The sequence below is a fragment of the Oculina patagonica genome, chromosome 8 (genome assembly GCF_052425735.1).
Source record: "Oculina patagonica isolate OP01 chromosome 8, crgOcupat, whole genome shotgun sequence".
Taxonomy (NCBI): Eukaryota; Metazoa; Cnidaria; class Anthozoa; order Scleractinia; family Oculinidae; genus Oculina; species Oculina patagonica.
Genome location: NC_135765.1, coordinates 25,885,905 through 25,912,306, shown reverse-complemented (window position 1 = coordinate 25,912,306; position 26,402 = coordinate 25,885,905). Strand labels below are relative to the sequence as shown.

The following is a 26,402-nucleotide window of genomic DNA, read 5'->3' as shown; positions in this document are numbered from 1 at the left end:
ACCTCCAGTCTTCTTACCCACACCGCTCCCCTTATTTTTCGCTTACCGTTTTTCTCGCTGCTCCCCAACAATAAAGCGAACACCTGGAACAAGCAATGTACACCGGAATAATACGGAAAACTTGTGCGTGTCCCTTTGGTGTTCCCATTAACCCGGCTCCAGCGCTTGCTCGACGCTGTCGTCTCGGTCGTCGAGGTTTGCTTCTAGACACCATTACTTCTTCGATTATAGAACCTTTGTTACCAAGCTAAGGACATACATGTAATGTCCTCAAGAACAAAGTGCTTTGAAGTCAACGCTCATTATATTGAAATAAAAAGTAGGAAGTATCTGTTGGTTGTCAAGAAGTATTTGCTGCCAATAAAAATCCCGATGCTGGCTCATTAATATTCAATCTCGTCCCAGGGTCTTCACGTGACGTTTCGGCCCTTTCACCATTTTGAAAAGTAGGGAAGACCCTGGAGACGAGATTGCAGCGTCTTGCTACGTCAACTGACGTTAGTGTACCTATCAATGTTAAGCCACAGTGGAGGGGGTGGGGTTGGGTGGGGGGGGGGGGGGGGGGCGTAGACATCCGTATTGACAGCAATTGTCTTCCCTTAGTGGAGACCTTTTAACATTTAACATTGATCGGTGCATAGTGTTGAGAAGAAGACTACGGAACTGGCGTGGCGCGCAATAAGCGCTCGCGCACTCAGAAACATTTTAAATTTGTAATAAAGTCGCGAACATAGTCACGCGTAGTACTTTGGCGAGTGCGAGTTTGAGTCGAGTTTGCTTTTTCACGCCATCGCTTTTTCGAGGATTTGGGCGAAGGTTTTGTTCTTACCGTGTTACCGTTTGGAGGCGTTGTTTTGGCCGATTAAACGTACTTCCTATTTGAGGTGTTTTGCGTTACCGCTCACGAACACATAGCATGGACAACAAGCACTTCACCTACAATTTGTCTCAGCTTAAGGAGTTAAAATGGAAAATCCACGTTTTAAAGGTATGTTTTAAGGCTACCTGCGATGAAATAAACAACGACGTGTGTTGTTGGTTATTTAAATTGATCAGGCACGGAATCTTTAATATACTTTTGACATACATGTAAATGAAAATATTGGGTGTTTATCGTTATTAAAGTCACTGTAGCTGTCATTTGTCAATCCGTTTCAAGATGGTCACTTTTAGGGGCAAAATAAAGCTCGAACCACGCCTAGAGTAATCTCCTGTAATTTATATTTTTCAATGAGCACCGCAGCTTTCCAGTCCTCCTCCTGGCTCCTGGCAGCTTCCTACGCAGGCGTTTCTTTGGCTCGTCAAACATAAACTCCTGCGTAGGAGAGTAGGCTCCTAGAAGCTACAAATGCAGTTGCTATTTTCTTTTTTCCTGTTTTTTTTTTTTTTTATGGAATCAGACCTCGAAAATCATCTGCAATTGTAAACTACCCTACCAGTTGCACGGTTGTTCAACTTTCAGGTCATTGACGAATGCGTTTTATTTGTTATAATTGGGTACTTATAAAAAGTAACGCAACGCTTCTAACGCTTATGCGTTGCGTTACTCACAGGAGACAGGTTTAACTTCTTTCCACCAATCGTCCGGGTAAAGATACTTCTGGATTTCAATCCCTCCCCTTGGAACTGGCATCTCAGAATAACCGAAGCGAACCAGTGGCAAAGGTTTTTCTGCTAATTCAGCAGGAAATGTATGTCGACGATTATAGTGAAACGGCACAATCCAGGTTTCCAGGCCACCTCGTTTCATCCACCCGTTGTAATTATACATAGCAGTCAAGTCCACTTTAATAAGCGGCATATCGTCGCTGTAAACTTTCATCATATTGCTCGTGAACCACCGTGCATGATAAACTTTCAGCCCTTTTGATTCAAAAGCCGATACAAAATCGACGAACTTCGTCGACGCAAAGGTCCCCGAACTGTTGAAACCAACGTCGACGTCATCATCCCATGGGAGAGGCCCTTGGGCACGAATTGCGCCGAAGACAGATCCATACATGAGCCAATGTTCTATACCCAAGTCATCCAGGATCTTGTGCACGGTATAGGTCATGTTTAGAAGGTGATCTTTTTCCTTTTTGTTGAGATATTTGCAAGTCTGAGCGGAGAAGAAAGGATGACTGGCGGTGTAAAGGTCGTAGTTTCTCAAGTTTATTATCATATAAAGTGTGACGAACATCACGAGAAAAACAGTCAACACTTCGTAACGACATCTACCCCTTTTTCTGCAGATAAGTCGACAATGACACCTTCGTCTGGAGAACAATTGGCAAATTGAGTCTGCAACCAGCATTATGGTTTGAATTCTTCACTCCAAATACACTTGCATGCAGATAGTAACGTTTTCAACTGAATAGTGTTTGGTAGTTCAACGGAGCTTTAGGTGCCATATGCTGAAATTCTGCAGTTGGGCTGTTGGGAAATAAAATTAAGCTGATAAGTAAGGATGTAAATACTAGAAATACAAAGCTATGTATGATAGGCTCATCTCCTCCCTGGCAGAAAAGTACCTCTCAAATAGAAAACATTCTCCCGATAATATTCCCACCCCTCCTGGCAATATAAGATCATTTTGAGAAAGAGATAACTTTTATATATGTCGTTATAGTACCGTAATGATTCGATGTAGCGCCCTCCTTCCAATAAGCGCCCCCTTCCGAATAAGCGCCCCCCTTCGAATGTGTTTTTGTAAATAAGCGCCCCTATTCCAATAAGCGCACCCATTCTTATTAGCGCCCCCATTCTTATAAGCACCCCTATTCTAATAAGTGCCCCTATTGTGGATAACTGACCCTACCGAAGTCACTGACGTCAACTAGATAAACTCCTGACTGTTCACCGTACAGTTCATGTATATATTTACTGTTAAAATGAACAATTATTTTAAAAGTAACTGAACTTTTAACAATTTCTAACTGTTATAGTTCCTGTTATTGTTAGATACATTTGGTTGTTTCTCAAAAAAATTAAATAAGCGCCCTGTCCCGAATAAGCGCCCTGTCTCGAATAAACGCCCTCCCTTGAGGTGTCAAAAGTAAATAAGCGCCCCGGGCGCTTAATCGAATCATTACGGTATATGCCAAAGTATTTTGACGTCCATCTAGCGACTGTAAAACTGGTTTTGCGTTTTTTTATTGTTATGTTAGAGATTTCAATTACTTTGCTGTATTCTTATGAACCCTGTCACCTTGAAAACGTTGGCCTGACTTTTTCAAGTTTTAGGCCACTTTCTTCCTACCCATCCATATCCACACCACTTTTTAACAATTTTAATGAATAGTACAGTACGTTTTAGCAAGGCCAGGCCACTTTTAGCGGATTTCCAGTTAATACCAACACTTTAATGGGATTTTCAAATAGCACCATATCGCGGTGACACTGCCACTGAAATAACGCGCATTTTTAGCGGGGTTAATTTTTGTTAGCGTTAATTTCCGTGACATCAATTAAAAGAAGCGTCAATTTCAGTTAATTATATTGGGTCCTGTCCAGGCATAGTCGACTTTCTCTTTTCTGCAAAATGTTTTATTATTTCGATCTCTTTCAATTTAAATCCTGTGTAGACTAACGGGTATATTGTTTACGATATTTCCAGTTCATGCCTACTTTCAGAAAGACAGTTCCTCATCTGAAATTAACATCCACTTGTTATGATTTGAGCCAAAGGAATTCAATGTTGAAATGAAATTTATTCTTGTTGCCGCCACAAACTACGCTTTCTTGTATCAATCGCGTTAATTTCCTTCATTCCAAAAAATTACCTCCTCTTTCGCTTTATTTTTTTTGTCATCAAGTTCATAAGAATAACAAGGCCAGGCGTAGTCAATGGATATCAGAAATCGTTGCTTTGGTTTTTCAAAAAAAAAATATATATCGAAAGTATGTGTTGTGTTCTAGTCCAAACCCGTGGCGCGCAGAAGAGTACCGAAATATTAAATTCGTCATATGATTCTTTTGATTCTTCGATTTCTCCGACGATTATTCCGGTTGCATCCGCCCTACGGTGAGCCAAAATAAACTATGTTTACCGTAAAATCCCAGTTATAAGCCCCCCCCCCCCCCCGCTTATAAGCACCCCCTGGTTCTAGGCCCATCTACCTGGAAATAACAAAAACATACATTACATCCGGTTATAAGTCCCCTTCTGCTAGATGACAATAATAAACAGGGGTAGATTTTGCTTTTTGACTTTTAACTTAAAAACGTATTTCGATCAACACTGTTGTAGCTCGTTTCGAGACGTTTTTTTTTTTTCATTCTGCTTATAAGCACCCCCTCCCCCCTCCCCCGGTATTGAGCTGTCCCGTTAATTTTTAAGCCCTAAAGCAAAGCTGAATAAGCCCAAGGCTTATAACAGGAATTTTACGGAGCCTCGTTCTTTTAGCGTTTAAAGAAAAATGCCGTTCTTTAATCCATGAACCGAAATAAGTAAAATCGTTGAACCGGAACAATCGTACAATCGGAAAATGAAATCGAAAATGGTTTAGGTAAAATCCTAAAACCGGAATCTGCCAACGCAAAAGAGTAAAATCGTAGAATCGGAAGAATCGGAGAATCATAGAACGATCCCGTTGTAAAGTCGTTGAATCGATAAGATATTAGAATCAGAGAGTGTTTGCGAGAAGAATACGTATATACAGTTGAATCCCTATAACTCACTGACCTTTTTCGAATCCCGGGGGTCGAATCCCTTTCAGGTCATTTTCTATGTAATAGTTCCTCGATATTTCGAACCTTTTCGATTCGATTTCCCTTGAAGGTTCGAGTTATCGGGATTAACCTGTACAATATACAATAAATCAGAGAACACATACTATTCTTTCGATTTAGCCATGAAATTGTACTACATTGGCGGCGCGCGGCATGGTTTCTTTCCCGGTTTCTTTGCCCTAGAGCCACTGACCAGAGCCACTGTACAAACTGAAGTGTTAAAACACTGATCAACTCAGAGGCTTGAACTCACTGGCGACTATTGTCAATAAGATAGATATGGTAATCTGGTAATCTGATTGGAGAATAACAATGGTCCTACCAGTCTGTGCAAGACAAATAATAAGCCAGAGGTGTTAACTGGAAACACTCTTCAGTCTTTACGACTTCTTCGTTATAAATGACAATGGCCGCATTACCCTGGTAAAGAAAAGAAACCGTCAAGTGTTATTCTTTTGAGACGTCTGCCTAAAGCAAAATGACTTGTTGCTATTGTTCACTGTTCTGGTCTCCTTGAACTAATCTTGTACTTAATTTTGACATATTGTACGCGAAGACAGACACTAAACACCCACAATTGACCTGCTCCCAACGTATCAAGGCTTCATAGCTCAGTTGGTAAAGCAGTATCGTGGATGGCATAGGTTCAAATCCCGTTGTAGCCTAGAATTTTTTTCAGGTTAAAAAATGCAATTATTTAAACTGTTAACACAATGCGAGGATCATTTCATAGAGTTTATCCGCAGTTCACATTTTTTAGCCTGAAAAAAAAATTCAAAGCTACACATTTTCTGACCAGGAAAAAGTTGCGGGTTTCTCTGTCGTTCGCGCTGTGCGTTTTGTTGAAAGCGAAGCGAACCTAAGTTTCAACCTATCAAGAAAAAAAAAAAATGTTAAATAACGATATCAATGCTTTTACAAATCTCTCAAAGAAGATTTCGAAATAGAGTGTTCTTCCGACAGGAGTAATAGCTAGAAATCTAGCTTATAATTTCAGTCCAAAACATTTCTACTTTTGAAATTGTTTTTATCTTCATACCAATCAATCAATCAATCAATCAATCAATCAATCAAACTTTATTTATAGAGGGTTACACGTAATAGTTTTACAACTAATAAATTTGTGGCCCTCTCTAATGTACTAAAAAATTAAGAATCTACTATAAACAATAATCTAATTTAAAATTTAGTTAAAACCTAATTTAAAATCGAAATGTAAGCTAAAAATTTAAAAACTAATCTACAATATTGATCCAAAGGTAATTATTACTAAATAACACAATCTAAAAGTTATTATCTAAAAAAGGAGTAAAATAACCAGTTTTGTTCTCAGGCATCGAAGGCTGCGATTTTGTTGGGTCTTAAGCTAAAATATTGTTTTTCGTAGGTCTTCGCACATACCGTCCAGGCGTTCATGACAATCTTTTGCCCCCACGCTTTTGAGAACACCCGATCGCTTCCAATACTTGTTTATGCATTATAGAGATACGAAAACCACAAAAAACCTGTAGGCTGTATAGACACTTTAAAGCTGGTTCTCATATAATCGCCCCGATCGTTTGTAAACGCCGAGACAATCGGAGGCGATCCAAGCGATTGGAAGCGATCATGGATATGAGCAAAGCGCCCGGTCAAAGCCCTGGTACGAAAACAGTAATCTTGGCGCCAAACTCAACATAACGAAACGAGTTACAAAAACCTCGCGCGTGCGTCAGAATAAAATTTGATATCCATAAAAGTAAAAACGCAAGGTTTATCAAACAAGATAATAATTCATGATCTTTTCTTTTTTCCCGTACACGTATGAATATTCTATTTTATTCCGATCGACGCACGCGTGTTTTTTTAATTTCAAAACGCTGATATCGCTAATGGCAGCCTTCGATGCAAGTGTAGCTCGTGGCCTCCTATGTTCTGGTTATGGCCGTTTTACGGCGCCAAGAAGGGAAAGTGAAGCCAAATGGAGTAGTCCTGGGTAATATTAATGCAACACGGGACAGTTTGTATGTTGTATCGCTTTAATCGTGAAATTAGTTCTCATATAAGCCGCGGTCTGCGACCGTCGCCCGGATAGAATATGGACGATCGAAGCGATCGTGATCTCCCCAATCGTAATGTTCTAATATGATCGCCCCGGCCGCAAGACCACTTTTTGAAGTGGCAGAGGCGATAGAAACGATCGGGGCGATTATATGAAAACCAGGCTTTACCCAACTTGTTCAGCTGCACAAAGAAAGCCTGCAAACAATTCAGGATTTCCGGATTTACGCCGCTCGATCGAGTAACATTGCGCGCGTGATCAAAATGATAAACAATAAAAAGTTACAATGAATCTTAAATCCAGACTTCAAGCAAAATAATTATAATATAAAATGTAATCAAAATAATATAGAATCTACAATATGCAATAAGAAAGAAAAAGAAAGAAAACTAGCACAGTGATTCTAAATTTTAAAACTTTTGTACACATAGCCGTTACACACTTGTAAATTAGGAGTTGTGGCACAAACCGTGACAACTCGCTCGGCTCGCCCAGGCTCGCCTCGCTCCTTGTCACAATTTGTGTCCACAACTCCTAATTTACAAGTGTGCGCGGAACGCAAGACGCCTTTCTTACCCCCCTCGCGAAACTAGTTGCAAAAAAAGACGTTTAATCCCAGAAAACTTAAGAAAAAGAAAGCTGCAATCGTTATGCAAAGCATGGTTAAAACTAACAAAAAAATCGGGAAAGCAGGCGTGGAAATGGTAAAAAAAAGGAGGAAAATGTGAGTGGCTTTCACATTCCTAACTTCCTGAAGCAGATTCGCCGGACCCGACAGTGTACCAATCGTTGTATGGCGCCATTGTATTAAATTACAACAACCTTTAATTGCTGTGCCAGAAAAATTCCAATTGAACAAATGCTCTTATTGAGTAAACGAAGATGGGAAGAGGGAGAACTGGAGAAATTAACTTGTCTGTAAAGAAAAACTTGAAAAGATCTCGTGGAAAAGCTTTTACAACCTACAAAAAAATAAAGAAAATGAAAAAAAAAAAATCTTTTTAACAGACGGCTGATTGAAAAATTAAAAAAATTAAAGCAGTGTTGTCGCAAACGTTTTAACAAGCTAAAAAGACTTGCACGCTCCGGTGAGTGCATAAATATTGCAGCAAAAAAAGTCACAAAATGACTTTGATTGCGTGGGTGTATTGCTGTCAAGAAACGGAAAACTTGACGTAATTATGTTTTTTTTTAGGAGTTTTTAGAGGACAGAGCTCAGTTATAGAATGCCGTCATGGGTGCATTTTTAGAATAAAACCGATAAAAAAAGGCGTCAGGGATGATTTTTTAAGCAAAAAAAATAAAAATTATAATTTCAAAAAAATAAAACGGAACAGCCGCGGGGGTGCGCCGTCATTCGATTGAAGCCGTAGTAAGGTAAAAAATGAAAAATGGAAATAAAAATGGTAAAAAGACTCTTGATTGAAAGTAGAAGAGAGTATTAAAAAGCCGGTGTTTGTCATTGGCGTGAGTCTACTCTAAAAATATATTCGGGTATTTCACCACGCACGAAAACAAAAAAAAATGCATGCCGCTGTGGGTCACGCATTTTCGCTGTTCGCTTCAACTTAATTGTATTTTTTGCACTCTTATCCTTTCGACTCGGCTGAAAGTCACTTTAAGCACGCTTTAACCTTTTATTTTGCCTCGTTCAGGCAAACAAAACCTCTCTTGTGATGTCTCGAACATTTTTTTGCAACTCGAACGAAATCTTCCATCACAAGGTAAACGACAAATGAGCGCAGACAATCATTCTTTTATAAAATGAAAAAAGTTTTATTGGACTGAAATTTTATTTCGAAATGTCGGTGGCACTTTCGAGAAGTTTTTTTTCCAATCTTTTGCGTTCTTCTCTCTTGATTTCTTCCCATTCCGTTCTGGCTGAGTAATTTGTTTGTTTTTTTGCAAAGTTTGGCGTAAGTATCTTTAGGGCGATTTTGCTTTCTCGTGTTCAGAACTCTTTGTCAGAAAAAGATATATTCAGGCTTGTGAGACAGAGCTGTTTATCGAGTCATGTTTTGCAACAGCCGGCGAGATTCTTGTGCTTATTAACTTTACGTTCAAGCTTTTTGTTGATAACTGACGGCCAGTGGAGCTGCGCCAGATATACCTGCTACTGCTGCAACAGGCGCGCCGATAACAATTCCAACACAGTAAGTGAAGTCGCAACAGCTCCAGAAGACAGAGCTGCCGTCACGGCGCCAAGAAACACATAGTGAATAACTTTCCGGACCTTTTTATATTTTTTTAACACAAGCCTGTAATGCTCAGCTTCAGCGGATATTTCTTTTTCAATTTACTTATTTCAGTCACGAAATCTCGGCATTTGTTGGGAGGCTTGGATAAAGTTGTGTTTCTTCGCGTCACCTAAGCAGGGGCACTCGGGAGAACATTAGCAGATGACATGGTCTCGTATACATAAAGTTATTTTTGTATTTAATTTAATTAATTCCAACTCATATGTAAGATTTGAGCCGTTAAAATCGAATGGCTTTCCATTCTCATCTCTAATCGAAGAGTCAGAGTGATACATTTTCTTCAGCAGAAACGTCGCGCAAGACGTTAAAATGTGTATTTTGGTAATAAACTTTTTCATACGGTTTTCCACGTATGTCAAAAAACGCTAAAAGGCTTGATGGCTTACCATTTAGCAAGCTTTGTTGCTTGTCGATAAGGTCACAGTTGATGAAGTAATTTTTAGGATTTGAAAATTATTTACCTCAATTGTTTCAAAAAATTCCTTTTCAATACTTGCGTAATTCTCAAACCCAGGCAAATTAAAAACTTAATAAGACTTTCGTTTAGTCCAAAAGCTTTTAAATTGGGCTCTTTTGCTTTTATTATCAATGAACGACCTGCAATGCCTTTTGTTACAGAAAACATTTTTTCTCTGAAATCCTTTTTCAAAAATACTCCCAATGTCATCGAGTGGAGTTTCCTTGCCGTATATAACGCGCCTTCTCTTCCTTGTTCACTTGTTTATAAAAAACTATTCCATCCTTTTCCAAACTATTCCAGCTGTTGTAAAGAGAACAACTTAAAAGCCGGATATAGCTTGGTTTTGGAATAGGCTGGTAAAAAAAAGTGTTCGGATTTTCTTTTGTGGTAACAGTCAGCACAACCATTTTTATATTAAATAAAAATAAAAAATTTTAATATAAAAGAGGACATGGATGCAAAAAAAGAGGTTTTATGAAGTGGATGAAAACCCAGAAGCAACTAAATTTCTAAAGCGGCAAAAGACAATGCATGGAAACCTTTTCTTGCAAAATATCCAAACGCTGACCGAACAAAATTTGTTGCACAGGTTGAGTTCGCGTACAACCACACAGCAACGGCAGACATTTATTACAAGGCAGGGCAAGGCCATTTGATAAATGTTTTTGGCTCTGACAGCAAATATTGGAGCCCAGAGATGAAAAAAGCACTGGGGGTGAATCAAATTTCAGGCGGTTTTCCACAACAGCTGTCACCAAGCGGCGCAAAAGGCTCATCTTTGCCAATTCCAGCTGTTGGATTTCACGAAGCCGCACCAAGTTTGAAAAAAATATTTAACAGCCAAATAAACATCTACGTACACCAGACAATATTTCACAACGAAATTAAGAGAGATTTTTCAAAAAACAAAACTGAAGCATACATCAGGAAAAGAGTCAAAAAGGTGGCTTGCTAGCCAAAATATGGCCTATTGGCCACAGCAACTTAACTTTGCGGTATGGTGCGCGACAACAGGCTGCGGTATAAGTCGAGATATTTTCGATGAAGAGCACTCAGCTCTCAGCTTGCCACCGATTGTGCGAAATTTTTACCTTTTTCACGTTTATTTCACGATAAGGCGAATATTGTTTCAGATGGGGGAATTCAGAGCGTAAGCGCCTTGCCAGGCGACCCCACTTTTAGCCAGTTCGACAACAAGTACGACGTGGCTTCGTACAAAAGAATATGTGCTGAGTTCGGTGTCGACCCGTCAAGCGATTTCCGTTTCACAACAGGCGCAACACGGACTTGGTAACGTTTATATCTGGATCTCAAATATTGGTCCGAAAATTCTGGGGCAAAATACCCCGATTACGATAAATTTTCGGATGAAGGTGGAACTGCAAGCAAAGGTAACTTGATTCAATACATCGAGCCAGACGACGCTGCATATGCACAGGCAGACTGGTTTTGTCCTAACGGCACTGAAGGGCTTACTCAGGCAGGTTTGTCGAGAGTAAACCAGTCGATAGAGGCTTTTGTCTACTGTATTCTCGGTTCGCAGGTCAACGTTCGAAGTAGCATACTTGGAACAGGCGGCCGTGCAAAGGAAGCGCAAAGTGAGTTCCTCGTGTTGGTTGAAGACGCTATAAGGCAACCTGATCTGGCAAAGTCGGTCCAAAGATACCAATTAGCCATCGACGAAGCTAAGGTTCGGCTTAACCTTGCAGTCTGCCCAGGTGCCTGGCTGATGCCCGCTCGTATGGTGATAAACACAGAAAGCGTTGTTGGTTACAATAACCAGCTTAAGCAGGCTGTTGTTGGGATGAAATTAGGAGTGAATGATGAGGTTAATAAAGCTACAAAAAAAGCAGCTCTTAAACTGATGGCGGGAGGAAAATCAAAAATCAACCCACCAAACACCACCCTTCAAATCCTATACACAAGAGCGCCACAGCAAAAAAAAATCAGGCACCTGCAGCAAGCGCTGCTGAAACACAAGCTAGGGACCTTTACGGTCCCCGTCCAAAGGACGGCAACGCGCAAAGCGCTAAACCTACGAAGGCCGTAGCCAATGATTCACACGAAATAAACAAAGCAACTGTCGCTGTTGGCGCGGTTGGAGCAGCAGCTTTGCTCTACACCCTTATGCGCTAACGTCTCTTTTTGATGTATTTTTCAACAAGAAAAGCAACCACAGCAAGGATAAGCAGCCAGGTGTGCTCTGCAAGAAATCCAATTACTTGACCAGCGGTTTTGAAAAGAAATTTCGCAATCGAGCCAATGAGACCAGGCAGAGCTGATGCTACCTTTGAGCCAATATCACTTAGGCCTTTCCCCAACGCTTTGCCGGTTGCCTTCAACGCGTTTGTAATGGCTCCAATAACAGAACCAATCGTGACACCAGCAGCCAGAAGTATTGCTGTTAATGTCACGCCATGTTTTTTGAAGATCTCTTTGATCCTCTCACGAAGTGGAAGCGCCCTTTCTCTTTCTGCAATCTGCGTTTGTAAACGCCCGAGCTCCTCGGTTCTTTCCGCAACTCTTTCTTCCGCGGCTTGTTTGTCAGTGGGGGAGGCATTCTCATCCTCTATAACAGCTTGATCTTCCTCGTTTTGTTGCTTCAGCTCGGCTTCTTTCTCTTTTAGATCATCCAACGCTCTTGTGTCGTTGAGCCTTTCTTGCAAAGTGTTTCTTCTGCTCTCTATGGCAGCGAGGCTTGCCCTTAGTTGGTCGACTCGTGTTTGTTCTTCTGCCTTCTGCTTAGCTTGTTTTTCAAGAGCAGCAACTTCTTTTTTTTGTTTTCAAAATCCTTTTCAATTTTTTTTCAGTTGCTTAGTCTGCGCATTCTGATTCATTTTCAACATTTGACCCAAGTTGTTCCATCTTGGCATCTATTCGCTCGATTCTTATTCTGATCTTCTACTTCTTGGGTGGCTTTTTCTTTCTGCATGTCAATTGTTTCTCCTGTTGTATTTGACTTTCACTTCTCTTATCTTGGTCTCTTTCTCTTATTTCTTCTTGTCTTGGCAATCAGGATTCCGCTTCTGGCCCAAGGGGGGCTTTAAACTTGTTTGTGAATTTTTTGAGAAGGCCAGTTCCGTCTTTTTTGAAAATTTCGGTCTCGCCACCTTTTGATCCAAAGGATACAATTGTAGTTTCATTGCCACTCTTTTTGCTAACCTATTGGGCCTAATTTTGCGAAGTTCACTTTGGGGAATTTTCTTTTGATAAATCTTTAGCTCTGTCAATCATTGCCGGTTTGTCATCTTGTGATAAAGCTTCCCAAAAAGGTGTTTCTTCGTAGGTGTGTCTGGCAGCCCGCTCTGTTCGTGCTGCATCGTTTGCATTTATGTTGTTCACCCCCATGGTAGGGTGTGGATGCCTCCCCGGGCTGAAATGGTCGGGTTGTGTCGACCTCTTTTCCTCTTCATCTCGTTATCACTGTTGTGGTCTCTTGTCATCTTCCTCGTATCCAAACTCACCACCACCTTCCGCCTCCGTTTTATTTTTCAAATTAAACTTTTCAATTTAACAATAAAACAATCGAGAGTGGCTGCTGTTCAAGAAAACCTTCGACCGGGACGCACAGAAAAAACTCGGCGCACTGAAAGCCGAGCGCGCGGTAAAACGAATCACTTTTGACCGCATAGAAGCCAATCCAGAGGAAACGTTGTATGTTTCAGTGCCCAAGCTGAACGAAAACGAGGTCATTGTGCCCGGCTCGCTGGCGCTGCGCTTCAACTCGACTTGAGCGGAGGCCATGCCAACAACTTTCTGGTTGACAACGTCAGCCGAGCTCTGGTCGACGATTTTGTTGTAAAGTACGAAGGCACCGTCGTGCAGGACACGGTTGGCTATGGCATCTACAAAATATTTGAGGATTTTTTCCTTTCGCAGGAGGAGCGCGACGACAGGGTGCCAGGGGCATTCAGAGCGAGGACCTTAACAAAATTCGCTCATGCTGGCGATAAGAAAACTTCGGGTCGAAGCAGAAAAAGCTGAATGAGCTATATGGTAAATACCGCATCCGTCTGGTCACCGATTTTACTGACCATGGGGCATTTTATCCTCAGGCACTATACAACTCTTTTCGAACTGAGCTCGCGGCGCCGAACATGTGGTCAGAGGCTCAGATACAACAAAACTGAAATCAAGTTGACAAATCCAGCTGGAGTACGAGATGATAGAAGCAAGGAAATTGCAGTGAAGCGTTCAGCGCTTATTCGGGCGGCAAGTTCGCTTACGACCACATCCAGCGTGTTAAAGTGGTGACTTTTGCAAAGGCTCCGACACACGTCTGAATCTAAGGGTCAACCCGCAGAGGAGGTCCATGAAAGGTATCTTGCTCCTATTTATTGAGCAATATAACAAGGTGCAAGGAGCTCGGAAAAGTACATACCGGACCTTACAAAAGTAAGCATCACTGTCAACGGCTCGCCAAACATGCTGTACAACAACGGCATCGAAGGAATGGACATTTGGGGAGAAGTTAAAAGATTCTACATGAAAGAAAAAAATAAAACGCAGCACATGACTCTGCAAAAGTTTTACACAGAAACAAGTTTGGCTTCTTTTTCTCGTTCCATGCTGACCACTCGATGCACGGAAGCGGCACGCGCCTTGTGAACACAAGACGGTGTCCAGCTTGAGCTAGAGAGGAAAGCAGCGGCTCATATTACCTACGTCCGACGCCCAAATAATATATTGCAGGCAGTTAATCTGTACTTTTATAATTTTTTCTTTGAATGTACCTTAGGTACTATACGACGAGTGGTCTCTACTTCCCCTCTTTGGGACCAACGAACTCAGAAAATCTGTTCACTGGCCCTTTCCGGTGTACTCGTCTCATTCCCACTTCGCGCACACAGACTTATTATCCTTTGCTGAGGAGATCTTCGATTTTTTGTTTTAATTTGTGAGCAGCACGAGGTTGAATCTTTGTTAGGCTTTCAATTTCTTTTTGAGGGAACGAAACGCTTATCTCCTCGACGACTGTGCTGCTTCGAAAGATGTAAAAGGAAGAACAGGGGAGTTGGTGAATCTTGCTTTCTCTGCTCGCCACGCAGGTTTGAGCGTATGGGTGTTAACTCAAAATTGACAAGCATAACATCCTCATTCCGCGAAAATGTAGCGGCAATCGTTTTCTTTTACACCCCCTCTCCAAACACGAAGGCAATCTTTGGATTACGCTGGCGAACTTGCTGAGGATTACAAAGAAATCATTTTAAAGCTAAAAAAATAAGTTTTCATCTTTCATTTTCTCGCCACCCTTACGCACAATTTTTTTATTAACTATTTTTTAGAGTATGGCCTCCACCTCCCGTTCTGTGAACGACTTCCGTATGAACTGCTAGGAGCTGAACAGAAAGTACAGAAACGCTATCACTCTCACCCTGACATTCCTGCTTTCGTGAACAGCTTGCAATCCTTGTTCATGGAAAGCAAAACAATCGGTGTGCCTACACGAGCAGGTGCGCTTGACGAAAGTGAAGTACTTAAAGAGATTGGCATACGTTGGATCAAAACAGCTTGAACAGCTTTTTTTTCTTTTACTATCGTTGGTTGGCCGTAAATATCAAGAACGTCATGATTATAGAAGGAACTCAAAAACGACTACATTATCAGTAAGAGCTGTCCACTTTGGCAGGCGGTCTGGCTTTGAATGCGGCCGCTTTCTGCCGTTGCTGCTGCGCTCATCACAACACACGTTGATTACGAAGCTACAAGTCCCTTCCTGTGCGCCGCTTCTAAATGCGGACACAAACACTACTGAGATTTTTCTGAGCATGCTATGCTAGTGCTTTAGCATTGCTTACAAAAATCTTGCTGAGCATTTTCTATTTAATATTATTTTTTTTTTTATTATATGCCGGCTCACCTCGTCCTCAAGAAAAACAAGTTACTTCAACACTCCACACAAACCTCCAAAATCCAAACAGTTGCTGCTGGCACTGCAGCTGAAAAACAAAACAGGCTCGTGAGCACAGAAAAGCTGCTGTCGAGGCTGCTGCATATTCAAAAAGGAAAAGAAATCTCATCTGCTAGCGAAGTGTCACGCCGTAACGGAACCAGCTCCGCCCGAGGCTCAGCCGCAATCAAGCGGTCTCCCACTCTGTCTTTCTTGTTCGGCGTTCCGACAACTTATGTGAAACGCGAAGACATAAACCTTTATAAACGAAAAAGAAGTCCAACATTTACTCCCACTCTTATAACTGTACACACCAGGGTCCCAAGAACCCCGCGCTTTGCGCGTACACGAAAGTATTGGAAGGGTTGCAACGCGTTCTTCACCCCAACCTCAGACCCACTGCTCAAAGGAATCCGTCCGTGGAAATTTTTTCGATTTTTTAAAGTATACACACGATGACGACACGAGGACATCACTATTCTGTCCCATATTTGACTTTTTTTGCTTTCTTCTTTCTCTTTGAGTGGGTCGAGCAACTGCTTTGATGAGGGAAGCTATTTAAGCTGGACAGAAAAAATTTTTATATTGAATCTGCGCAGTTTCGTGTGTTATTGTGATTAGAACGCTTTTAAAAGAGTATGAAAAAATAGAAAATGAAGAAAAAGAAAAGAGATGATGTAAAAGCAAAATGTGCGGTGTTTGCTGAATGCAAATCTTTTTCTGCGGTTGTGATCTTGGTGAGGTTTTTAGAAGTGATTCTGTTTTTTTTGTTCTTTTTTTTTTGCTCTTTTGAGTTAAGAATTCATATATTTTTCATTTATATTTATTTTTTTTTTATCACTTCTAGCTCTACTTATGCCGCCACCTACAGGTCCCGCCGGTCGGCTGGGCTGCCAGGTGAGCTCAATCTCACGCAGTCTCCTCGGCGGCGCGGACAGTATCTCGAGGACAGAAAATTTCCCCACAATATTCTTGCCTGGCAGCGTAGCGATGGCGGCGGAGCTATCTTGCGCTGCTGCTTTCATTGGCGGCAACTATCTTGCTCGGCTGGGTGGCGGAGATGACGCCGCTGAAGAAAGAGACACGACAAAGCTCTCGAGGCTTACAGGCAGCGTACGCGAAGTACTCTCGCGACCGCACGGCTTCTCGGGATCGAAACCAACAATGAGATACAGCAAGCGAAACAGAACTTTCGACGACTACGCTTTCACTCTACAACCAGGCACATCCTGACAAACAAATGATTCCTCCGAAGAACCCAAGTTCTCTGATTTTTATCAGCCAAGCGAGCAGCAGAAACAAGGTGAACTGATGTTTGTTGGCGCGGCGCTCTCTCTGGGTACGCTGCCTTTCGGTTTCTTTAAACGTTTCTTTTTTTCTTGTTCGCTGGATGCAGATTTTTGCGGGCAAACTTTTCGATCTCGAAGTCTCTTGCCCCCAGGGCTATTGGAGGGATTGCTGCGATAAAATTAGCCGAGGCTGCCAAGGTTTCCGAGATGCCGCAGTGGCTAGTTGCGGCCCTTTGGCAGACCTACCTTCCGGCACCCGATCGTTCCTCGCCCAAAATTCGATGTTTCTTCTCCAACGCGGTCCACCAATAATCTAGCACACAGGTGGCGCTCTCTGTTGCTGCGGGCCGTTAGGGTGCGGCCAACGCCTTTTTGCAACTCGTTTCGCGAGTGGGGTAGAAAGGCGTCTTGCGTTCCGCGCACACTTGTAAATTAGGGTTGTGGACACAAATTGTGACAAGGAGCGAGGCGAGCCTGGGCGAGCCGAGCGAGTTGTCACGGTTTGTGCCACAACTCCTAATTTACAAGTGTGTCCGTTCATAAACTCTATACGATTACCAGAATTTCAAATTCATAAAGGAAGCATTTCTATGGAACTAGAAAATCCAGTACGATCCTGTTAAAACTGGCTTAACAAGTCTGCATTTGAACCGTAATACTAAGCTGAACTCGCTTGCTTCAGAACTTTACTTCGAATTAATTACAAAGACAAATTCAACCGAGCTTGGCGCAAAACGTACTCAATAATTATCCAACGGTTAATTGATTTTATTCGCTACAATTTTTACCTACAGGTGTGTGGTGTCGTGATCGCTTGAGGAAACAAATGTTTCGTTGCTCGTTGTCCTCTAAGCGGGCTGAAACAAAGATTGTGCTGGTTTTGATGGTTTACCTCGGTGTAAAAGTTTCTGAAAGTTTCCTTTAATTTGGAGCTATTGTTTTCCTGTACTATATTGTCACGAGGTTCTTTGTTGTCTTGGTCGTTCACGCGGCTTATAACGATAATTTCTTTACCGTATGCAAATTCAAGTTAATTCGTTTAACAATTTAAATGAATCATGACTTCAATACAGCAAGTACTCTCATAAATTTCGGATAGGGGTGTGCCGCCAAGGTTCTTAAACCCTGACCCTATTTAAGGATAAAGAAAGCGAAAATTGATACCCTTTTTAAGGCCCAAACCCGAAAAATGACACCCTATTCAAGGGGAGCAGAAGCATTCCGTGCCCACTCAAATAACAGCTAACCACGCAGGGCAAGACACAAATCTTTATAAAATCGCTTTACTAATACCTGAACAGAAAATTCAGTTTTAAGATACCTTTTTTTTCGTTTAGCTGGGCGTTTATTTTAGCTAATAGAATTTAGGTACCCTATCTAAGGATCACACCGGGAACACATTGCCAATAGGAGCAAAAATGATACCCTATTTTAAAGGACCGAGAACCTCAAAAACCATACCCTATCGGGCGGCACATACCTATATAGACTCTCTCATACATTCTTTTGAAAGGTCATGACTGCAGACATAAAGACCGGAAGTCCAAGAATCTAGGACTGGAAATCCTGTGTACCCAGAGCCCTTTGTTTCCTCGTGCCAAGGTCCAGCCGGCTAACAGAAACGAAAGGGCTATGGGGACGAGAATGGTTACAGTCATATCCGATTGTCTGACGACTGTGTTGCTATTGTCTGGATGTTTCGATGAACCTTTGTAACGTTTGTGTCCTCTGGACTTCGTTGCAGTTGGAAAAGCATATGGTACGTAAGTTAATTTAACATTTCGCTTTGTATTGGTGTGTTTTACCGCTAAAGGGAAGAATTCTGGCAACGCTCGTTTCGAAATCTGCTGCAATGAGGGGCGGTAAGGGGGGGGGGGGGGGGGGGTCATGCGCACAGTTCACGACTATTAAAAATGGTAAATCACGTTTCACGGAAAATAACATAGACGAGGAAGTCTTGTGCATTTAAGCCTCCATATCGAAGTGTTTTTAGTCTTGCAAGGACGATTTTGCAAAAATGACTGACTACCTGTTCTTAAATATTTAGCCATCACGCAAATTGTGTCCAAAAGTAATCTTCCTTGCACAGCAGGTTAGTTTTTACGGAGAAAGTGGTGAATTCTAGTCAAATATAATGATTACACAACCTTATTTTTTGCTTTCACGTGTCACAACAAGTATGTCATTCACAGTTCACGGACAATATTATTTTATAATCACGGATCACGGAAAATAAAAACGTACAATCACGTTTCACGAGAAACCCCCTTACGGCCCCTCTGCAATCTGTGCTGTAGATCGAAATGTAATCGGTCAGTAGAACGGGTAGACTGCAGAACTGTAGCCCAGGTACAAAATGCAGACTGAGGACTTCAGTGCAGTGGCGCAAAACGCAGACTGGCAACATTAACACTGAAGAATTGTTTTTTCGTCAAATACGTGATAACATTTAATTTCATTTTATAACTTATGATTGTCACGCAATCTGAGGTCATCTTTCACGTAAATACGCAAAAATAAACAGGAATCTATGCTGCTCTTCTTCATAAGCATATAACGATTCTCGTTAGCATGTAAGAATAATGGTTTGCGTGGTCTCTAATTTTGAAGCATTTTGAATTGAGTCTGGGCGGTTTGTAGTTGATGCCCTGTTAGGCGGATGGTTTAGGTTATCCCTAAACTGAATTACCAAAGCTGTTATCCCTATTATCGGGGGTGGAAGAGGAATTATTCGAACTGACTTATTCATTATTCCTTCACATTTTTCACTATGTATTCATTATTCATTTTTAGATTTTTCTAGTTATTCATTATTCCCTATTGCCTAAATTAAGTGACCGTTCATTTTTTATGGGGTGGGGGTAGGATTTGATCAACAGTGCCTGAAAAATATAATGCCCCCCCCACGTCATCAGATATTTTTACCCTGCCCCCCCTTCGTAATCCTATTTTTTTATATGACCCCCCCCCCCGGAAAAAATACTGCTAGTGTATTGATGGGACGTGTTTGTTACTGTGTCAATTAGGGGTCGATTACTGTCACCGTCAGCTTTGTTTGCAACCAAATATAGTTGGTGGGATCGATTTGATGCTGTTCGGTACATAAAAAAGTAGGGGGGTCCAGGGGGCTAGACTTGCTTACAAGTCGGGCTCACAGAAGCGCGAAGCGCGACAAAGCGAGCACGAAGCGCGACAAACCAGAAACGGGAAGCGAACGACTTTTAGAAAGTCTATCCGGGGGCATGCTCGCCCGGGAAAATTTTCATTTTTCGAACCCCGGAAACGCTATTTTAGGCATTCTGGTAGAGGTTGTGCACTATTTTAGATGCCATAATACAACACTTAATACACCCACACACCCCCCTTGAAACCATATTTTTTTTGGCGTGGCCCCCTCAAATCTCCCACCACCCCATAAACAATGAACGGTTCCAAAAGTATCGGGATTGATGATGATCACTTTTATATATATCAATGGTCAAACATCTCATGTGGAGACGAACCGACATTGTTGACAGTTGAACAATCAAACAGAACAAAGGACGCACCAATCAAAAAAATCCACAGGAAAAAAGAATTGGTATTTGATTGAATGCAGATCAGTCGCCCTCAGTAATAGTTGACTGTAGTTATGGTCACATGAACTTCCGACAGATAATTAACAATTCAGATATCAGGATCATATAAGAAGATAATGTTTGAGCACCATGAATAACCGCTATTCATTATTCCTTTATTGGGAAGGACTTATTCATTATTCCATGCATTGAAACCTCAAATATTCCTTATTCATTTTCTATTTTAGCCCGTTATTCATTATTCATTATTCCCCTTCCAACCCAGACTATTATTTTGATTTCTATTATCCCTAAAACTGAGATGTTAATGTGTTTTATACCTTATCCCTATAACTATCTAAACACTCCTCAACAGGGCTTCGCACAGTAGCTTAGTTACTGCTCTGTTAATATCGATGGTTATTTAAGAAGGATTTTTAAATTTTGCCGATAGTTCAGTTGGGTAGTGTCGTAAAGGAAGACCTCGAAAACGAAGACCGAAGACCAAACAATCGATGACAACTGAGCCAAGCCAAATGCAGAGGATTACTCCAAAGGCGTTACACTCCTGGCTGCGAACTAATAAATCCCCTCGAAAAGAGTTTGTTCTTTTATGTGGACTAGCTGCACTCGTCATTTGCGTTACAGTCACGGTTTATCTACGAAGAACCACGGCCATAAACAACAGAGTCACGGGCATTCATGATCGATCAAGTTCTCGTGACAACTTGACAAACGAGTTTAGCAGCTTGTCAAGCAAGCTTAAGGAGGCAGTCGACAATTTGCGGAGACCCGGTAAAAACATTTTTATCGCTTTTAGTTACTGGGAGCAATTGACATTGGCGACGAATAATTTTCTTGATCTCACAGCTCTTGCTGCGTATGGTGGACGACACGTTGTTGTGCCATTTGTAAGAGATTCGTCATTTTACGGTTCACCGACAGAGCAGGGTTCTGAAACACTTGCACTGTACTATAACGTTACTGCTCTCAATCAGACCCTTCGTTCGCGTGGTCATGGAACGCTGATAAGCTGGAAAGAGTTTCAAGACGTCTGCCAAGGCAAACTAGACGTGCTGGTGCATTTTGATTACACAACAAATAGACAAACCATACAGGCATTTTTCCTATGTAACATTAGCCGCCATGTGAACACATCCTTTACAGGTTTCAAGGTTGGAAGAACAATTTGTATGAATGTATTTGCGGTAGATTCAATTGAAAAATTTGAGAATGAAGTTGTGAACAGGCTTCCATGCGTTGGCTTGACTGAATGGAAGGGATGTAACAAAAGGGCACCATTTAGAGCACAGTTTAATTTGTCATCAGTTGTAACACATCTTACGCGCTCTGCCGATTCCGCCGTGTTCTTCAATTCAAAACTCCTTCAGGTTGCGCGAGATTTCATCACAAAAAATCTTGGCCCTCACTTTGTCTCTGTGCACATACGCACAGAAAGGATTTTAAAATATGGAACTGCCCATAGAAATATAACTGCGGTCAAGAAGTGTATTTCAAATGTGTTGTCTTTAATTCAAAGGCACAAGAATGTCAGTACGGCTCACATCCCTGTTTTTCTGGCCGCCGATTTCGCAGACTATGGAAGTTCGTCGAAGCGAGTAAAAACTGCACGAGAAAACGCCAAGTCACTGATGAAGATTTTAGCTCCCCTTAATGCGGTTATTTTTCAGCCTTCGACTTACAATCTTACTGATCGAGGCGAGGTGGCCATTGTGGAAATGAATATTCTGGTGTCTGGAGAGCATTTATTTGCAGTTGGAGGCGGAACATTTCAGAAATGGATCGTTAACCAATTTCTTAACAAGAACAGCACTGACAAAGTATCCTTTGCTAAACGTCGTAGTAAAATGTGTAACTGTTTCTATATGATTTCTAATTCCATTAGGATGGTCACACAAATGACTATCCAATAACACGTTTGTTGCAGTCATATAATTATGTCCAAACTAGACCTCATATCGAAGGAGAGCTACACAATAGTTAGCAGAAAAGATCAAAGGTAGAGATAGGTAATGTATGCGTTCGAGCCTAGTGGCCAATCAGGGCCAAGCTTATCCCGGTTTCCCTAGCAGCGACAGAGGAGAGGCATTTCTATTTGTTAACTCGCGTCTGTTCAAAGAGAATATAGAGTGATTATTTAGAGGGGATTGCCATCGTATGACGGGTTTCAACTGACCAGACTTTTCGTTGAGAGTTTTGAACACACGTTTAATGACGTTTTTCGCAATTTTGACACATTAAGTGGAAAAGCAGCAATTTAACTACAGATCTCCTTTTGTAAAGAGAAAAAAAATACAATAGGTAAGACTCGATTGCCAATGCGTACAGCAAACGTATCTGAAATCATTATTAAACGATTGCCATTGACAATCGATATAATCGATAAAAAAATGATGAAAAATCGATACTCACAACTCTTTTGGTCTTCGATTTTCATCGAATTCCGATATCAATGGATTAACTACTATTGATTTTTATCGATTACAATCGATTTTATCGATTATCTAATTTCATCGATTAAACACGTCGGGTTAATAAGTAACACAACGCTTAAGCGATGCGTTACTCACATGTGACAGGTTTCACTTCCTTCCACCAGTCGTCCGAGTAAAGATACTTCTGGATTTCAATCCCGTCCCTTGGAACTGGCATCTCAGAATAACCAAAAGGAACCTGAGGCAGCGGTGTATCTACCAGTTGTGCAGGAAATGTATGTCGGTGATTATAGTGTAACGGGAAAATCCACGTCTCCAGGCCGGCTCTCTTCATCCATCCACTATAGTTATACATAGCGAACAAGTCCACTTTATCTCGAGGTAGATCCTTGCTGTAAACTTTCATCATATTGCTCGTGAACCATCTTGCATGATAAACTTCCAGCCCCTTTGACTCAAAAGCCAATAAAAACTCGTCAAAATCCATCGCCGCAAACGTCCCCGAACCGTTAAAACCAATGTCCACGTCATCATCCCATGGGAGGGGTCCCTGAGCACGAATTGCGCCGAAGACAGATCCATACATGAGCCAATGCTCTATACCCAAGTCATCAAGTATGTTGTGCACGGTATAGGTCATGTTTAGAAGGTGATCTTTTTCCTCGGTGTTCAGATACTCACAAGGCTGGGCAGGGAAGAAAGGGTGATTACCAGTATACGGACCATAGTTTCTAATGCTTATTATTGTATAGAGAGTTAGTAAGATGACGAGAAAAATTGCCAACCCAATGTATCGACAACGACAACTGAAAATCGAACGGCGAGCTGAGTCCGCAACCAACATTATGTTTTGAATTCTTGACTTCAAATGCACTTGTATACAGATTGCAACGGGTTATCAGCTAGAAGATGTTTGGTAGTTCAGTGGAACAATAAGTGCCAGATGATAGATTCTCTAGTTGGGCTGTTGGAAAATAAAAGAAAGGTGATAAGTTGGGAAGTGTATTATAAGAAAACAAAGCAATATGGAAAGCGCTTAACTGGCGGTACAAATATGTTCTGAAAATTACACAAAAAAGTTAAAAAATTTAACTAGACTAGACTAGACTAGACTAAACTAAATAGTTCTGATCATTTCTTCACCCTTCCCTTAAATATTAGTCTTCCCACACTCACCCCATCCGTTATTTTAAGCCTTCGCCACTCCTTCCCTCTTTTTTAACACTATAAGTCTTAATATAATGTCGTTAGAGTATATTCTTACAATGCTTTGTTAGGGTGTTTTTCTTATGCGTTATTCTTGTGAACACCTAAAAATTGTTCAGACGTTAATCATTTTGAAACGCAAATTCCTTCAGAGAATCAGCACATCAGAATAGTATTATTAACATATGGTAGTGTATGTGCAAAAACTGTGTAAAAAAGTGTTATTGAAGTTTCGTGATTGAAGGATAGTTGACCCATAAAAAGCATAAACCATGAACGATGCGATCCAAATGTTGACTGGGAAATTGGAAATAATTAGTCGTCATCTGTGACAGAATTAACATGAAAACAAGACAGGTTGCATAAATTATGCTCTTGAGCCTCTCATAGAAAGAAAATATCTTGATTATCAATGAAAGGATTATTACTGATCTTATCAATGCAGCCTTCCCCAAACTCTATTCAGTCATATCGATCATAGTTTATGCATTTTACATGGTCAACGTTTCTTGAATTTAGTTTACATCAAGCATTCAACTCGATGAGCGTTCATATTGACGTGGTTGCCACGAGAACGCTTTACTGACAGTTTTAATCCAGTATCTTCCATGGGTCTCCATGGCCATAAGCCTGATATAAAAAAAATTTTGCGAAGACTAGACCATCATTTTCAGAAATTTCCAGACGTTGACTTAGTTTATTACTGTGCTTTCAGAATGTCTCTAAAGGTTGCTAAATATCCGTGAAATAATTTCTGAGGAAGATCAAAGATGTTACGGCTGTATATCAACTACTAAAGGTTCTAAAGATTGCGTGCTGGTGCGTGAGGGTGTGCGTACCCTCTGATTAGACTGAAAAGTACTCCGTTTAGCCTGTAGTCAGTTGTAAATAACGCCAGATTAGTTGGCGATGGAGTTTAAGTCGTAAACGGAATCGCAGGAGCGCTTGCGACGGAATCGTTGTCGGAAGATCAGAATGTTTCCATTTCCTCTACTTTCCGCGTAGGACTCCATTCCTTACTAGTTCAGTGAAAACTAGATTAACGGAGTCGCAAGGAGAAGCGGAAGAACAATCCAATCACCCAGTCCGGGTGCTTCATTTTTTCTGCTTGCGAATCCGACAAACAAGTTTTCACAAGGTCATTAACGACGGAGTGGTAAGCGGAATCGGAACTCTGCTCATGTCTTGATCGGCATAGATCATAACATCCTTCGCTTCTAATTACGACTTCGACTCCGTCGCTATATAGTGAAAACCAGACTTTAGCTAACTTGACAGCTAAAGTCTGGTTTATTAAAATATATCGGTAATGAGTTTTACTGGGTTGGTTTGAATTATTTTGCTCGCTACTTGTTTCGTCTCGGTGGTTTTGTTTCGTTGTTTCGAGTTTTTAATGTATATGCCTACATGCGTACGACGAGAATTTACGTGTAAATCATCCAAATGGGGGTGATAAGAAGTTTTGTCTAGTCTAGGGTTTATATTGAGTATACTCTTTATGCGACAAGATTATCTTTTACCAAGAAACAAGAATAAGCGCTATACTTACCTTTAGTGAAACGCGCTCCACAACGTTGAACTGTGAACGAATTATAATCCTGAATGTTAGTCACTTATACTTCAAGAGTTAAAAATCCGTGAACACCATTAGTCTAATTCTGACATGTCAATTATGTAGCCACAAAACAAATGCGAGTTGAAAATACGAGAAAAGCAAACAAAAAAGGCCCTCCGGCGATAAGTCGCTGAACGAGGCTTCGATTTTTTAGTGGAAATATTTCAATCCTAAAACTAAATAAATGAGTTTTTTTTGATAAATACTTATTTGAGTTTATGACTGTCTCTCACTTTCAAAAAGCTGAGAGAATTTTGGAAGATGTGTTCTGCCGTGGAGTTACTCGTTTCAACAATCTTGACGATTTTTTTTTTCGAATTGAAGCATAACTTTTACCTTAACTTGAACAGAATCCCTTTCGTCACAATATGAAGTCAAATTCGAGTGATATAATAGCGGCCAACATCACGCACGCAACGCTACGCACAAGTGACTAATTTAGACGTGATATGTTTAGAACTCGTGGCTACATGGTATACGGTCAGTTTATCAACTGCGCTCGTTAAATGGCATATTATGCCATTGAAATTATTCTGGAATAATTCTAGTGTCTTTTAAATTATGCACCCTACCATCAAAATTATGCTATCTGAAGCTCGACGACAAGGATGCCAATTAAAATCTTAGAGCTTGGTGAGCTCCACCCCAGGGCCAACAGAATAAGTAAATAGAAGATATTTAAAACGGAGAAAAAAATTATAAATGAGCAAGGGTCCCGCGCGACCTTTACTTGGTCATTTAGACTTTTAATCAATTCGTATCTTCTCTTGTTATGAATTTGGTGGGATGTTCTATTTGTTACGCGTCCACGGCGACCACTCTTATCGTGAAAAATATGTAATTTAGCTCTTCTCTAAATAACAATACCTTGTTTTTATGAAGGGTTTGCAAATTTTGGGTGACATTCATGCGCCCTA

The 26,402-nt window shown here is 41.1% G+C and overlaps 3 protein-coding genes across 5 annotated transcripts; 1 reads left to right on the top strand and 2 right to left on the bottom strand.

Annotated features, from left to right (window-relative positions):
- Window positions 1-1,543: 1,543 nt before the first annotated feature.
- LOC144662488 (uncharacterized) lies at window positions 1,544-2,301 on the bottom strand. The gene has a single exon (XM_078523301.1). It carries the CDS (start codon window positions 2,294-2,296, stop codon window positions 1,544-1,546), a length of 753 nt encoding a protein of 250 aa, XP_078379427.1. The 5' UTR covers window positions 2,297-2,301.
- Window positions 2,302-5,015: 2,714 nt separating this feature from the next.
- Window positions 5,016-25,950, bottom strand: LOC144663758 (uncharacterized). Of its 2 annotated transcripts, XM_078524817.1 has the most exons (4): window positions 25,822-25,950; window positions 25,420-25,449; window positions 22,800-23,628; window positions 5,016-5,133 (listed from the first exon to the last, which is right to left on the bottom strand). In XM_078524817.1, the coding sequence occupies exons 3-4, from the start codon at window positions 23,506-23,508 to the stop codon at window positions 5,129-5,131; spliced, it is 714 nt and encodes a 237-aa protein (XP_078380943.1). In that variant the 5' UTR covers window positions 23,509-23,628; window positions 25,420-25,449; window positions 25,822-25,950; the 3' UTR covers window positions 5,016-5,128. The 2 variants fall into 2 exon arrangements, with proteins under 2 accessions (XP_078380943.1, XP_078380942.1); XM_078524816.1 differs by lacking the exon at window positions 5,016-5,133 and having other exon boundaries at window positions 22,477-23,628.
- LOC144663727 (uncharacterized) lies at window positions 18,350-22,152 on the top strand. Of its 2 annotated transcripts, none has more exons than XM_078524767.1 (2): window positions 18,350-18,410; window positions 20,668-22,152. In XM_078524767.1, exon 2 carries the CDS (start codon window positions 20,724-20,726, stop codon window positions 22,140-22,142), a length of 1,419 nt encoding a protein of 472 aa, XP_078380893.1. In that variant the 5' UTR covers window positions 18,350-18,410; window positions 20,668-20,723; the 3' UTR covers window positions 22,143-22,152. The 2 variants fall into 2 exon arrangements, with proteins under 2 accessions (XP_078380893.1, XP_078380892.1); XM_078524766.1 differs by having other exon boundaries at window positions 18,354-18,410; window positions 20,663-22,152.
- Window positions 25,951-26,402: the final 452 nt, after the last annotated feature.

Excerpts from the sequence above, each read along its gene's own strand:
- LOC144662488 (XM_078523301.1), bottom strand. The coding sequence starts at position 2,296 with ATGCTGGTTGCAGACTCAATTTGCCAATTGTTCTCCAGACGAAGGTGT.
- LOC144663727 (XM_078524767.1), top strand. The coding sequence starts at position 20,724 with ATGACAACTGAGCCAAGCCAAATGCAGAGGATTACTCCAAAGGCGTTA.
- LOC144663758 (XM_078524816.1), bottom strand. The coding sequence starts at position 23,508 with ATGTTGGTTGCGGACTCAGCTCGCCGTTCGATTTTCAGTTGTCGTTGT.